The sequence below is a fragment of the Heterodontus francisci genome, chromosome 13 (assembly GCF_036365525.1).
Source record: "Heterodontus francisci isolate sHetFra1 chromosome 13, sHetFra1.hap1, whole genome shotgun sequence".
NCBI classification, from domain to species: Eukaryota; Metazoa; Chordata; class Chondrichthyes; order Heterodontiformes; family Heterodontidae; genus Heterodontus; species Heterodontus francisci.
In genome coordinates this window covers 107,811,957-107,827,323 of record NC_090383.1, presented here as the reverse complement: position 1 = coordinate 107,827,323, position 15,367 = coordinate 107,811,957, and the positions used below count along the sequence as shown (strand labels likewise).

Here is a 15,367-nt window from a genome sequence, read left to right as displayed (position 1 = left end):
GTTATAAATAAAGTAAACTGAGAAATACCACTGCTATCCCTTGAAAGTGGGTACTATCTAGTAGCTGACCACAGAGTGCTACTGGTGGTAGCTGTAAGCCACAGCTGTTGCCAGCATTGACATTTTATGCGCTACTTTATGGGCTTAATTTTATTTTTCATGTACCGGGAGTGGCAGCGGGTGGGAAAAAATGGTGGCCCGCATGCACGGGCCGCACGCCGCCACCATCTTGCGTGCGGTGGCTCATTTAAATATGCAGGGCAGGCTATCTTCCCACCCCACCCCTAATCATGTGGCGGGGCGGCCTCAGCGATGCCGTGAATGCGCTAGCTGCCTCTGCACAGGCGCTGATGCCATTTTTACAGGGCTTCCAGACCTGCCCAGAGACAGCAGAGTTGAACCCCCTAACTAAACCACAAATAATTGTATGCCCTGTTCCCACCCTGCCCGCTCCCAAAAAACACTTAGATTGCAGAGTTTCCCTCTCTCCCGCACCCCCCCCACCCCCACCCCCAACTGCAGAAAGTGCAGAGGTCACTTCTCCCCCCCCCCCCCCCCCCCCACACAACAAATACATACAGAGTTGACCTCATTTCCCCTGCCCGAACCACTACACTAAAAATCCTAAGTTACCCCCTTCCCCACCTTGGTGGTGCCAGTTTTCCCTGGATGGGAAAGTGAAGGCGCATGAGTGCTGCCTGTCACTTAGAAGATCCCGAACTGCAGCTAAGATCGCAGGGAATTGTATTTAAATGTATTCATGAGCATTATTTAAATATTCAAAGTCGGGCCGCATCGCCAAGTGGCGGGAGCGGGCCGCCATGGATCTTGGCCGCTGCTGGGAAGATAGCGGCGTCGGGCTCTGTGGCAGGCCGCTGCCATTCCAAACTTCACCCTCCACCATGGAGCCCGACATCAGGAACTGAACAAAATTCAGCCTTATGTGTGGTAGCAGTCCGGCGGACTCCCCACACCACTACAGTACTTTGAGTACATAAAGAGGGCTTAGGCAGCTCAAGAACAATAACAGACAGGTTAAAAACTGTCTAGTCCATCTAGTCTGTCCCACACAATTGTGATTCCTTGTGTATCATAATATCCTCACTTCCACCCCTCCCCAAATCATGTGATCTCTTGGGAGAGATGAAAAACCAAATTAAAAATCCAGACCAATTTTTTTGGGGGGTGAATCTGGAAATCAGGCCCAGCTTTGACTTGAAGGAATTCAGTGAATCAGTGTCCACCGCACAAGATAGCAGCCTGTTCCGGAGGTCCACTATTCTGAGATAAGAACCACCACCTAACATCTAACTTAGATCTTAACTAATGCAACTTAAAATTGTGACCCCTGGTCTTCCCCAACCCATTTAACTGGAACTGTCAAGTGTAACACAATCTATTCTCTTCATTATCTTATCAGAGCACCTCCTAAGTCTACGCTTCTCTAAAGTGTAAATTCCCAACTCTTGTAACCTATCTTGGTAACTAAGTTTCTTTATACTAGAATTTAGTCAATAGCCCTCCTCTAAAGAGAACTAGGATATGTTATAAACGTGTTTCCAATGGAACAAAATAAGGTATACCTTATTTCACAAGGATTTGAGTCTGTTCACAAAAAAATGTCAAATAAAGAATGTCCACTTGGACAAAGTATTGGAGGTCTTCTGGTATTACTAGAACTGAGCCCCATGCTCCTCGAGAGTGAGCCATTGACTTTCATGAGGTATTTTCATTCTTACAGTTGCCTCTAGCTGTATCCTGTATCCTATATGCCACACCACCAAGTATAAAACAAGCAAGGAGATTTGCTGGAATGGTTCCAGGGACAAGGGACTGCAGCTATGTAGATAAATCGGAGAAGCTGGGATTGATCTTGGAGCACAGAGGACTAAGGGGAGATTTGATGGAAGTGTTTACGATCATGAAGGGTTTTGATAGTGTAATTAAAGAGAAACAGTTTCCAATGTCTGAAGGGTCAATAACTAAAAGGCATAGAATTAAGGTATTTGGCAAAAGAACTGGAGGCATAAGAGGAGCAATTTTATGCAATGAGTGGCTAGGATTTGGAATGTACTGCCTGATAGGGCGGTGGGTACAGATTCAGTAGTAGTCTACAAAAGGGAATTTGGATAAATACTTAAAGGAGAAAACATTTTAGGGATATGAGGAAAAAGCAAGAGAGTGGGACTAACTGGATTGCTCTTCAAAAGAGTTGGCGCAGACTTGATGAGCTGAATGGCCTCCATCTGTGCTGTATTATTCCATGATAAAGGAATTCACCTCACTCTTTTGTTCTTTTCCCCTGTGATACTGTTGAGCTTTAGCATGTTATGTCCCTGTCTGAGCCAGGAATGGTGCTGGGTTGCCCAAGATTAGGAAAAGGAGACCAAAGTATGTGAATACATTTTAGTACAGGAATGCTGTTATCGATGCAGCAATTTTGGAGTTTTAAACCTTATGTGCTACAAATTCAGATGTTTTGGCTTTGTGTCCCTAAGCTCAAATGCTAGTTGAGACAGACAGAATTGCTCTGTTTCACAGTTAGCGATGCAAAAAAAAATTTCTAGCTGTACTATACATTTTAATTTTGTGCTGAGAATTAAGTTGCAACACATTCAAACTATCCACAGTGGGCCCTTCTATTTAAATATCCAGTGTTGTTGTGTATTAGTTGTCATTAAACAGAAAGCTAATGCTTGCTTGCAAAACACGTTTGCCTATTTTGTGAAATTGATAACTCTGGGAGAAAGAAATGAATGCAAAATAAAACAAATCTGCAAACTTTCAGTCTTGCTTATGAAAGCAGAGGGTTTTTTTTCTAATTCAAATGTGAAAACTGGCCTCATGAGTGCTAACTTAAAAAAATTCTGGTATTAAAGGAAAACAATTAGCTGAAAGTTCAAGGGAGTTAAATTGTGAATGATTTTTAAAATAAATTTATGGAACTAAAGGCTGGGGGAAAATAAATGTGTGTATCTCGACTTGTGTAAATGCAGGGAGGTGACCATGCTAATTGCTGTCCTATGATCCAAATTACAGAAGTGCCAAATGTAAAAGCACCCATTTTATTTTTGTATATACTAAGTTAGTGAGTGCCTTTTGATCGTTTCATTATATTTTGCAAGTTTTAAGCAATGTTTACAGTTGCTTAGTGCAAATTTGAAATTTGGTGCTATGTGGATTTTAGTGTTTACATGTCTGGAATCTTATTTCCACATCTAAAAATCTTGGAAGGGAGCTGAGATTTCATAATGTTTGGCAGACTTTAATCTTTGGGGGTGAAAGAAGTGAATGACTGCTTCTTTCCACAGCACACTAGTTGTCAATGAGAAATGTTTTTTTGGCATACCTATACAACTTGCAAGTGTATTTAGTCATTTAGTACATTAATCAGGACAGATAATTTACTGCAAAAAATTGCAATGTGGACAAAATCTGGCTTGATTATAGAATGTGTGCATTTCTATAGCATATTGTCATATTGAAACATGTCAGAGTGCCTCAATAAGTTATTTTTGAAGTTCAGTACATGTTTATGTTATACATCATAGACAACAAGAAGGATCTTGGCCCAGGGCTGTCAGGTTGTTGAATCTGCTAGTCTCCATTACGACTCTATATTGGGGAGGTTTGACCAAATGATTTGAACCAGTTCATATCCAGACCCCCACCCAGTCTTTTCATCTAAAGCAGATCCAATCCAGTTGAGTGGTCATGTGGGGTTAAAATTAAATGAACTATTTAATTTTATTATTATAACTTGACATTTTCATTGGGATGAATTACTCCTGAGCTCTCTTCAGAACTCTAAAGAGTGTTATAAATCTACCAGAGACCACTGTTGAGAGTTGGGAACTTTGGTCAGAACCAATGCCCGTGAACTGTCCAGAGGACAAGGATATCCATACATCTGAGCTATTCCTCAACCAATCTTTACAGTCCATTCTTTGTTTTATCTCATTTTAGTCAGCAGTAATCCCTGTAAATTAGCACTCTTCACAACTGATATTAGCAGTAGGTGGAGTCAGCACAAGCAAGTGGGGTTTCTGCATCTGTGTGTGTAAAACAGTATGGAATCCATCTTTTTCACTAATTAAATAGTATCCTTTTTCTTTTGGGCTAAAATATCTGAATGTCTCGAACCATATCAAAGGCATAAGTAGTCCAGTGAGTGCTTCCACGGAAAGGAAGAGAGAAGAGGTTTTGAAAGACCATTGATGGAATATATTGAAGGCCCATATGAAAGAAGCATATTATCTAAATGGTGAGAGATTGCAGAGTTCTAAGATGCAGAGGAATCTGGGTGTCTTAGTGCATGAATCGCAAAAGGTTATTATGCAGGTACAGCAAGTAATTAGCAAAGCTAATAGAATGTTATCATTTATCGCAAGGGGAATTGAATACAAAAGTAGGAAGGTTATGCTTCAGCTATACACGGCATTGGTGAGACCACATCTGGGATACTGTATACAGTACATTTCTCCTTATTTAAGGAAGGATGTAAATGCGTTGGAAGCAGTACAGAGAAGGTTTACTAGACTAATACCTGGAATGGGCGGGCTGCCTTAAGAGGAAAGATTGGACAGGGTAGGCTTGTATCCACTGGAATTTAGAAGAGTAAGAGGTGACTTGACTGAAACATATAAGATCCTGAGGGGTCTTGATAGGGTGGATGTGGAAAGGATGCTACCACTTGTGGGAGAATATCGAACTAGGGGTCACTGTTTAAAAATAAGGGGTCACCCATTTAAGACAGAGATGAGGAGAAATTTTTTCTCTGAGGGTGGTGAGTCTTTGTAATTCTGTTCCTCAAAAGGAGCTGGAAGCAGAGTCTTTGAATATTGTTAAGGCAGAGGTAGATAGATACTTGATAAGCAAGGGGGTGGAAGGTTATCGGGGGTAGGTGGAAATGTGGAGTAATCCGTTCAGCCATGAACTTATTGAATGGCAGAGCAGGCTCGAAGGGCCGAGTGGCCTACTCCTCCTAATTCGTATGTTCGTATGTATGTTCGTAAAGACTACTGTCCAGATGTCTCTGCCCTAGATAAAGGAAGGGTGTCTGCAATCATACTTAGTACATAATGTACATGAAATAATGAATGACCGTGCAGGCACCCCTAAAATCCAGCTTTGTGGAGATAGGCAAGGGATGAGAAAGACGCCACATTTATCTTTGGTTGTCTAGAGGGCGCAATCTTAGTTTTACTCTTCATTGAGAAGCTTGGACAGTTGATTGTAGAGAAGATGAAAGGAAATAGAAAAAAGCTGCACAGGAAAACTGTGCAATTTGCTCACAATATATTAGGTAAAAATTATTTTTAAGTGCATCTTAAAAGGGTGATGTGAGGGCATCAAGGGTAATTATTTTAGTTTGGATCGCGTAAATCACTGTATATTGAGTTTCTGTAAACTAAGGGAAGCAATTTGCAGTAAACAGTACTACCTCCAACACTTGCCAAATGGATGGATGAGCACTCCTCATCTATATTTACCTTGTTGTTTTGTGATGACAAATAATTATGTGTTTATCATAAACAATGCCTTCCAACAGGATGCTATTGATAGTTAGATTACAGTTTGTTAAATGGAAGGTCATCGGGTATTTGAAAGTAGTCTTTTGCTTCCCGTTAACCTTAATGGATGACTGTAGATGATACCTATTTTCCCAAATACTAATTAATGGTTTGATATTTTACTTGATCTTCCAAATAGTCAAAGCTCAAAATTACTGAAATTTTGATTCTGAGAGCTGTCACAGAATTCTTTATTCCATTCATTGTACATTTTATTTGACTGTTCAAGTATTTCTGTTAACCATTTTTTCAGGTGTGAAGCGATTACCCATGGCTGAATTAAATGAGCTTCTGGAGGAGATTGAGACTGCAATAAAAGACTATTCAGAGGAGCTGATTCAACAGCTAGCCTTGCGTGACGAGCTGGAGTTTGAAAAAGAGGTGAAAAACAGCTTCATCTCTATACTTATTGAGGTCCAAAACAAACAGAAGGAGCACAAGGAAATAATGAAGAAGAAAAAGAAGCAAAAGAATGGAAGCCCGCAAAATGGAAAACAGGAGAAAAGTCACATGCCAGGAACGGTGAGTCATGACTGTATTACCGCAGGGACAAAACTCCCCGCATTATCTGTGGTTAATGTGCGTTATATTCAAATAATAAATCAGCAAACTATTTTGCAGAATGTGCGGCAATGTTATTGAGGAGCAAAATTAAAAAGGGGTGATTAATCACATCCAGCATAGCCTCCTTGTGGCATGTTGTAGAGTAGTTTTCTCTGGTGTAAGAACAATCTGGAGGGAGAGGGCAGGAGAGAAAGCATTAATTTAAAACTTCATGGCTGTAGAACTGTTTGATCTATTGGCAGGGGAGATGGTGCTATCCTATTAGTTTTCTGCAAGCTGTCAGAGATGCGCTTTCTGGCATTTCCTCCAATAGAATAGTAATGAGAGCAGGGGGTGTAAATATAACTACATGTTTTTACTGTTGATTTTATCAAATACTCTCATCATTTTAGCTCCCATTTTAATGTTCCAGCATGGGTAATTTTTAGAATATGCAACTCCTACATTAAATCAGTTATGCTGTCAGATTCTATCCTTTTAATGTTTTTCATGCTGCCAGGCTGACAGCTGAAGAGATAAAAGTTTATTTACAGGACCCAAATCAAATGATCTTTTGTGTTCTGGGAATGAATTCCCAAGTGCAGGTATTGAAAAGTGCAGGTATTGAAAAGTGCAGGTATTGAAAAGTGCATGACTGCTTCCAGTAGATGTTGTTCAAAATAGTGCTGGCACTCCCAGTGTGCTGAATTCCCCCTATTTACACCTCATGGCAATGGAGTTGTCTGTGCATGAGTTTACTCACCTCGAGTTGTTTAAAAGTCATAATCACAGATCTGATTTTCTGGCCAGAGACCTTCCTCCATGTTGTCATGCCTATTAGTATTGCAAAAGCTATACGGGCCTTTTGTTATCAACAACAATGATGACTAACAAAGGGAAACCAAGATTCCCATGCATTTTTCTCCCACTGAGCAAATTCAGTGGATTAACATGTCAAAGAAATTAGCAGTATGTGGTGGAGAAACTGGAAGATTTCCTTGGAAGAAGAAAGCATAATTTCATGTGAATACTGCTGCATCCCTAAATCAAAGTGAAGACTTTGTAGAACTGTTTCTGTTTTTCAAGTGAAAAAACTTCTAAGTTGATTTGAAATTATGTCTTGCAGCTGCAGTGCTCACCAGAGATATTTTTAGATTAGTATTTTACAGAAAGAATCACATTATCTAAACTCTTCATTTAGTAATTTAAGATGCCTTGTCCCTCCTGCCTAGTTTGACATTATAAAAAAAATTCTTATCAAATGCAGAATCCTTGCCTGTTGTCAAAATGCGGGTAGTTTCCTTCTATATCTTTCTAGAACGAATGAAAGACCAATTCAAATCGTAGGTATGATAAATTGGTCTCTTTTTGCCCACTGGTCCTTTCAAGTTTAAAAAAAAAATTCTTCTCCGTGTCTTGGGAGTGCTGATTGTTTCATCTTTTCAGCCTGCAGGGAACTGGCAAAATTCATTCAACCAAGGCAAGCAAGTTTCAGTGATGGCACTTCTCAGACTCAAGTTTAAGATTTAATTGGAGGCTTAAGCTAACCTAGATTTTTCTTTGCTGTGGAATATTTGTCATCCATTAAGTTAGCAGACTGATGTCCAACAAAGCATAGGATATGAAATAATATACTTGGAGGTCCCAAGTTTATTTCAGATACTGTATATTATTTGGAAATTTAATTTTGTGTTTAAATTATATTATTTACTCTGGCCTTCTTGAATTTCCCTGCTTCCACCGCTCCTCCCATCCAAAACACCCTTCTAAAATGGTTAGCAATAACTTTGATAGTAGATAACAGATAATTTCCTCCCCTGTGATCTCTACCACCAAAAGGACAAGAATAACGATGTTGTGGGGATATCATCACCCCAAGCTCCTGATCAAGTCTCACACCATCCTGACTTGAACATATATTCTTTCATTGTTACGGGTCCGAATTCTATGAAATCATGGAATTTCCTATCCAACACCATTATTCGGCACCTTCACCACAAGGAATGCAGCAATTCAGGGAGAAGGCCCACCACCGCTTTTTCAGCCTTGCCTGTGTTCCCTGCATCTCAACAATTTTTTTTAAGCATTCTCATGCAAATAGTGATCGTAATGCCTTCAAAAGTTACAATAATAATGCAGTGTTGAGTTTTCTGTTTAAGCAATTAAACTTATTGGATATTGTAAAACCAACAGTTCTTTACTGAGTCGTTCTGGCTGCAGACAGTTTGCCTGGGATCAGTACAAGGACGCAACCCTAGCAGTGCAGCACACCTTGATGTCTTCACGTGTGCCACTATTCCCTCTGTAGTGATTGTATGCTACAACGTCATTACGTCACTACTCCACATGTGCATCCTGGCCAAAATGTCTGCGCCAGTGCAGAACAATAGCCTCCACAGTGCAGCCACTGAAGGCTCGATGCACATGACCGTTAGCTCACTCTCCTAGATCATAGGCCGCAATACCAAGGAAGCTTCTTTTGAAGAGTGAGACATTAAGATGTCACGTGTTGAAACATTTTTAAGCAAATGGTAGTTGACCAGTGAATTTTTCTAAAATATGCCATGTAGAATCTGCTTTAATATTAAAATAATTAGTTTATTTTAAATGATAACAAATATCAGTCTGGTTCATCTCTACCAGTTTTGCTGTCAGCAGTTCTGTTGATTTCATATTCTTACAAATTCTTGTTCACAGCCCTGAAAATATCCAAGGACAGGAAAATCCTTCAATCTCTTTGAATTTTGGAAATAAATGGAAATATTTAGATGATATGTTTTTCTGTATCAAAGTTGAATTTATAAAATGATTTATCTTTTTTCTGATATTCAATATATTGAGGCCAGCCATGAGTTATGATAAGTATTATATCCAAGTGAGATTATCAGAACAACTAGGAAGTGATGTTGCTAGAAATGAATTGTGATCCCCTCTTATTTATTATATCACATGGCTGACTATAGTGTTAATGCCATTATTTCTCCACACAAATGGTGCAATAGTTCTGTTTTTAAAGATGAATTTCAGATCAGGATTTATGAAATTTGATGGAAGGATTTTAACTGAGACTTGATATGCAGTATGTATTTTTCAACATTGTAAAGGTAACGTTTTAATGTGCAGTAACAGCTTTATGTTTTATGGTTGGTCCTCATCTTGTATCTTCTTGCTCTTGTCCCTGCTGTCTGCTGTTGGTTGCGAGCCTGTGATTTCATATGCTCTTTCTCTGTCCTTTTTTTCTGCTTTCTGCTGCTTCAGCGTTTCAGCATGGAGGGACTCTCAAATGTCATTCAGAATGGCTTTCGCCAGACATTTGGAAGCTCAGGTGGTGAAAAACAGGTGCCTTGTATGGTTTATATTTTTATCTCCCTTCCGGTCACCTTTTTCCATGTGGTTACTGTCTGCTTCATTTGTGATCATATGCTGGGTAAATGGTGTGTAAATTTTATGTACATAATTTTTCCGTTTAACCAACAAAATTAAATGCTTCTGTAGAGTTGGGCCATACATTAATGTGGAAAATGCAAGCAGATCTTTCATTTGTATATTAACTGCCAGCAATGGTGATTACTCTCTTAAAATAGCAAATATTCATTATGCCACGATGATGTGTCTTGCTTTAGTGACTGCGTCTCGTCCCTTGATGAACAGAAGATGTTTCAGTGATATTATAGCCAGCAGCAAATAACTACCTGTGTATAAGGAACTCAGTTCAAGCATTAATTAATCTAAGAATAAATTCTTCAGGACAAACCTAATTCTTGATTTTATAACAAACCTAACATCTTGATTTAGAGCAACATGTTTTATAAGACTTGTAAAGTTTATTATGGGAAACTAAAGGAACATCACAGGCTAGATGAAAAGCGTAGAAACTGTTTGTCTAGTTAGTTGCCTGTCCATGAAATGGTGCTACCTAGTGGCAAAGAATGCTACATGCCATGCACAATCTGTTCTTCCAGTAATTATAATTTATGGAGGTTCTTTTTAGTCAAAAATAAAAAGGTATGTTACCAATATGCAATAGTAATAGGAGAAGTGACTGGGCTGCTGAGCTTTCTAGTTTTCATCACAGCTTCAGCAAATAATGCACTAGAGTCTCCCAAACCCTTGACCACCTTACTCATAACAGCAACAGGTGAACAGAGGCACCATCACCTCCAAATCACACATCATCCCAACTTGACATATGTCACCCTTCCTTCATTGTGGCTGGGTCAAAATTCTAGAACTCCCTGCCTAACAGCACTTTCACTACCAAGACTATGATGGTTCAAAAAGAAGGTCCACCACTACCTTATCACAAGTACTAGGGATAGGCAATAAATGCTGGCCTTGGTAGGATGTCTATGTCCCTGGAATGAATAATTTAAAAAAAAAGAAGGAAGAGCACAAAAGAGGGATACTTCTGCCTGGTACTGTAATAGAAGCACAAGACTGCCATGTAACGTGTAAAAGAGCAAAACTGAAAATCTGAGCAGTGGGTCAGATTTCTGCAGCGAGTTGCAGCATTGTATCAAGCACAAACCTAACTACAGCTGCAGTTACTGCATTGTGCAGGTTAGTTATCATCTGGTCACTTCAGTGCAGTAACTACCACACTCCTTATCAGTACAGCAAAATAATTGAGACATTGTTCAGTTTTTGATTACTTAATTTAAGAATATCTGAGGATATTTCAAATTATGGAAGGTTGGTTGCAGGGTAGCTGGAATTTGTGATTTTGGTGAGGTACCATGGTATCCTAGAGCTTGCTTGATTGACTTTGGGGATTAGAAAGGAAGTGACCAGAGTTTCCCCTAACATTAGACTCTGGTTTTATCTATAATTTCTGCCTTTCCCAGCAGATTATATGGCTAGGGTTCAGTTGATGGTATATAGGGCCTGCACTATTTCTGTATGTGGCAGGCTTGATTAGGTGGTCTTTTGTCAGTTTTCTTCTGCGATCATATATAATGGTGAAAGTCCTGTTGTATCACGTGCTAATCGGGCACTTAACTGCGCAGTAGTGAGCCTTCCCCAGGCTAAGGACCCCAGTGACAGACGTCCTGCCGGCTGAGAGCTGCTGGCCAATGAGAGGCTGGCAGCTTTTATATTGAGTAGTGACTGCGACTGGTAATGCAGCCACCCGAGGCCTAGGTCATCGAGGGGCCCCGGCCACAGGTGAGTCATGACAGGAGGGGTTTCACAGGCTGGGGGGTGGGTGGTGTGTTGGATGGCTCGCAGCAGGCCCCCACACCCCTTCCCGATGCCAGGTCCCTCAATCAGGTAGTAACCAACAAGCAACCCGCACAGTGGGCACATTAATTGCCCACTTAAGGGCCTCAATGGTGGCTGGGCAGGAAGGCTGTCCACGGGCCTTCCTGCCACAGACTTGATGGGGTTAGAGGCGGGAAGGTGGCGGGGTCCCCCACCCAATTAAATCCCCGTCTTCAAACTAGCTGTGGATGAGAACATAAAATCCAGCCCTTTGTTCCCAAAATCTGTATGGAAATTGTGACAGTTATACTCCTGACAGCTTCCATGGTGATCCTGAATCTAGACTCAGAGGAGGAGATATTTGTCAGATGTGCTCAGATGAAAATTGGTCTGCATCAGTTTTACTGGGCAAGATTTTTGTATCAGTGGGGGATCATGTTAAATCTGATAATTTATAAAGTAATAGGTTGTGCCTGTGAGTTGAGGAATTTGTGCAACTTCTTCAATTCAGCAGCTGTAAGTAGTCTTAGACCATGATCTACTGAGTTATTATATCTGAGCCATTATATCTGTGCTGGAGCAATCCAAAACTAATTCCGCTTCTCTTCTTTCTAAGCGTATATTCCTCTGCTCTATTTATCCATTTTTCTATTAAAAAGATGCAATGGTCTCTGCCTCAATTTCTCCCTGTGGCCATGGCATTCAATATTTGAAGTAAACTTTGATGGTAAAGTCTTCTGAAAAGGTGAAGGGGATGCTGAAGGTTTACAAAATGAATCATCAGTTCCTCAAAATTATCCTCAGCTGGCACAGATGGACTGAAATAACACCAAAATTAGTTTACCTGATCCACTAACCAAAATTGGCTCCACAACTCAGCCCTAATTCTAGATCTTTTGTGGCTTTAAATCTTTTCTCCACTAGAGAACAGCCAATGAAAAGTCTTCCACCCATCTTGCCCTATCCTCCCAGCAATGACTTCTCCCCTCCATCACAAAGGAATCTTGCACAGATCAGTGAAATAGGATATGAGACTATTGGGACATTATCGCTATCCTTACCTGGCGTCTATTACGAGGATTGTTTGATCTATATTGGGAGCAGGAATCCAACCTTACGAAGCTTATGTTGGCTGAAGATAGTGGGGTCAACTGTAGTACCTTTGTGTGTCAGCTGTGGCTCTGTTGGTAGCACTCTCGCCTCTCAGTCAGAAGGTTTCGGGTCCAAGTCTCACTGCAGGATTGATCAAGGCTGATACTCCAGTGCAGTGCTGAACTGTCGGAGATGCTGCCTTGCGGATGAGACATTAAACCCAGGGCTCATCTGTCCTGTCGAGTAGATTTAAAAGATACCATGGCACTATTTCAAAGAAGCACAGGAGAGTTATCTCCGGTGTCCTGGCCAATATTTATCCCTCAATCGACATCACAAAAATAGATTATCTGGACATTATCACGTTGCTGTTTGTGGGAGCTTGCTATGCACAAATTGGCTGCTGCATTTCCTTCATGACAACAGTGACTACATTTCAAAAGTGCTTAATTGGCTATAAAGCGCTTTGAGATGTCTGGTGGTCATGAAAGGCACTTTAAAAATGCAAGTCTATCTCGCCACCCCCCTGCCGCCCCAACATTGCCCAACTGAGCACTAACAAAGGATCAAATATGGGGCCTTGCTTGCCTGAATATCATGCATTGACCCATTGAGGCATCAGGGACTAGTCACAGAGTATTCTATTTAGAATGCTGTATTTGGCTTTAACGGCATATAGAGAAGAGTTTTGTAGCCAGTGGGATTACTGTGCCATTTGAACGTAAGGAAACACCTGAGCCTTGCTCAGCACCCCCAGCCAGTGCAGTGCCAAAATCCAGAACTAGCTGTTCCAAAGGACTAAAAACAAAGTATTGGAAATTCTTAGCAAGTCTGGCAGCATCTGTGGAGAGAGAAACAGCGTTAACGTTTCAAGTCTGTGTTCTTTCATCAGAACTGTGTTCTCTCCACAGACGCTGCCAGACCTGTTAAGTATTTCCAGCACTTTCTGTTTTTATTTCAGATTTCCAGCATCCACAGTATTTTGGTTTTATTTGTTCCAAAGGACAATGCTTGTACTTTAATGATTTCAATGGTTGCATCACAATTCATTTTAAGTCATACTTCATATAAAGATGATACAACCAGTGTTCTTGCCTTGAGGTGAGGTTAGGTAACTGCAGTATTCAGCAGATGATCATGACTCATCGTGAAAAAATTAACACTTTGCAAAAATGATCTGTTTGAATCATTATTTCTTCATAAATAGACATGAATGCGAAGTGATCTGATAAAATAGAAAATCTGTTTGAACAGGATTGTGGTTTGATCAGGCATCCCTGAGAGGAAATTCCAGCAGAATTGTGGATTATGTAGTATTACGCAGCTTCTTTGCTTATTGGTGAAATACAGAAAGTAATTTTCATCCTCAAATTTCACCAAAGGATGTTCTCGAAAAATGTTAAAGTTAACTTTTCATTTTATAAAAGGAATCCTAAAGCACTTGACAAGAAATGTACCTCTCTTTCTTGGAGTTTGGCAAATTATTTCTTATTGGTGTAACAGCAATGTGTGAGAAAACCAGCAATGAATGCATTGATCAGTCCTGATGTCACTGTGCACCATTCACGAGTTTAAAGAGGGTCCTACAAAATAAGCAAAAACACAAGCTGGTTTAACATTAAACATTGTCCCACATGTAGCTCAACAATCTGATGCCTCGATTAAACCTGCCAATATGTCAGTGCAATACTAAGTAAGGTGCTTCATGTGCCATCTTTTGGATGAGACAATAAACTGAGGCCCCCTCTGCCTGTATAAGTGGATGCAAAAGATACCATGGAACTAGCCTAAGAACAGGCTGGAGTTGCCCCAGTCTCCTGGTTAATATTCATTTCTAAAAACAGGTTACTTGCTGTTTCTGGAACATCTGTGTGCAAATTAGCTACCATGTTTGCCTGCAAAACGACAGTATTTGTAGTTCAAAAGTAACTCATTGAATGGGAACACTTTGGAGTGTTCCTAGGACGTGAAAGGTGTTGTATAAATCCAAGCTCTTTCATTCTTTACTAAGTTGTAGGAGCTAAAGATGCCTCAGATCACATGGTATATCATAATCCTTGTTATGCCTTTCACCTACATCATACTTTCTCTACGGCATAGTTCTACAAGATGTATGCCATTTGGCCTTTCGAGCTTGCTCTGCCTTGAAAGCTGTAGAAGCTCTTTATCATTTTAATAGCAGTTCCATGACCTTTCTCCAAATCCCTTAATATTCTTCCTTCAGAATTAAGTATCTGGTTCCCACAATTGATTCTGCATCTTCCTTAGTCTTGGGAATTACATTACTGATTCTCATAACTCTTGTGTGATTTTTTTTTTCCTGAATTAATCATAGTGAGGAGATGCTAAGCAGAAGTAACAAACTTCCCCAGCAGGAACATCAAAGCAAAGAACCACTCCAGGTCACTCTGATAAATCTGCTAGCTGATGGTTAGAATCAGGTGGAGGCCTGAGGTATTCCACACGGTAGTGATGTGAGGGATGTGGAAACCAAGGGAACTGGCAAAAATACAACTAATTTTAAGGTCACTCTTGCCAAAATAAAGCATTTTCTGTTTCCAACTTCTGTTCCACTTGAGAAAAAGCTTTTGAATTATGCAATCCATTAAATGGAAGTTCAACTTCTACTCATATACTGCTCTTCAGTAATGTAGTCATTCTGTCTTTGAAAAATGTTAGGAATATAGGCACAAGAGTAGACCATTCAGCCTTTCGAGCCGGTTTCGCAATTCACTTTGGTCATGGTGATCTGTATCTCAACTTCATTTACCTACCTTGCTTCCCCAACCTCAATTTTGAAATTTTCAATTGACTCCCAGCCTCCACAGCTTTTTGGGGTAGAGGGCTGTAGATTTTCACTACCCTTTGTGCAAAGTGCTTCCTGACATTACCCCCTGAATGGCCTAGCTCTATTATTAAGGTTATCTCTCTTGTTTCCCTTGCCCTGGTATCATTTGATC

The 15,367-nt window shown here is 40.3% G+C and overlaps 1 protein-coding gene across 1 annotated transcript in view; it reads left to right on the top strand.

The window, feature by feature from the left end:
• Positions 1–15,367, top strand: part of fez2b (fasciculation and elongation protein zeta 2b) — a 192,593-nt gene that overhangs the window by 165,572 nt on the left and 11,654 nt on the right. The window contains exon 5 of the mRNA XM_068045358.1: positions 5,827–6,095. Coding sequence (XP_067901459.1) covers positions 5,827–6,095 — 269 coding nt within the window. The remainder of the gene's footprint in view (positions 1–5,826; positions 6,096–15,367) is intronic.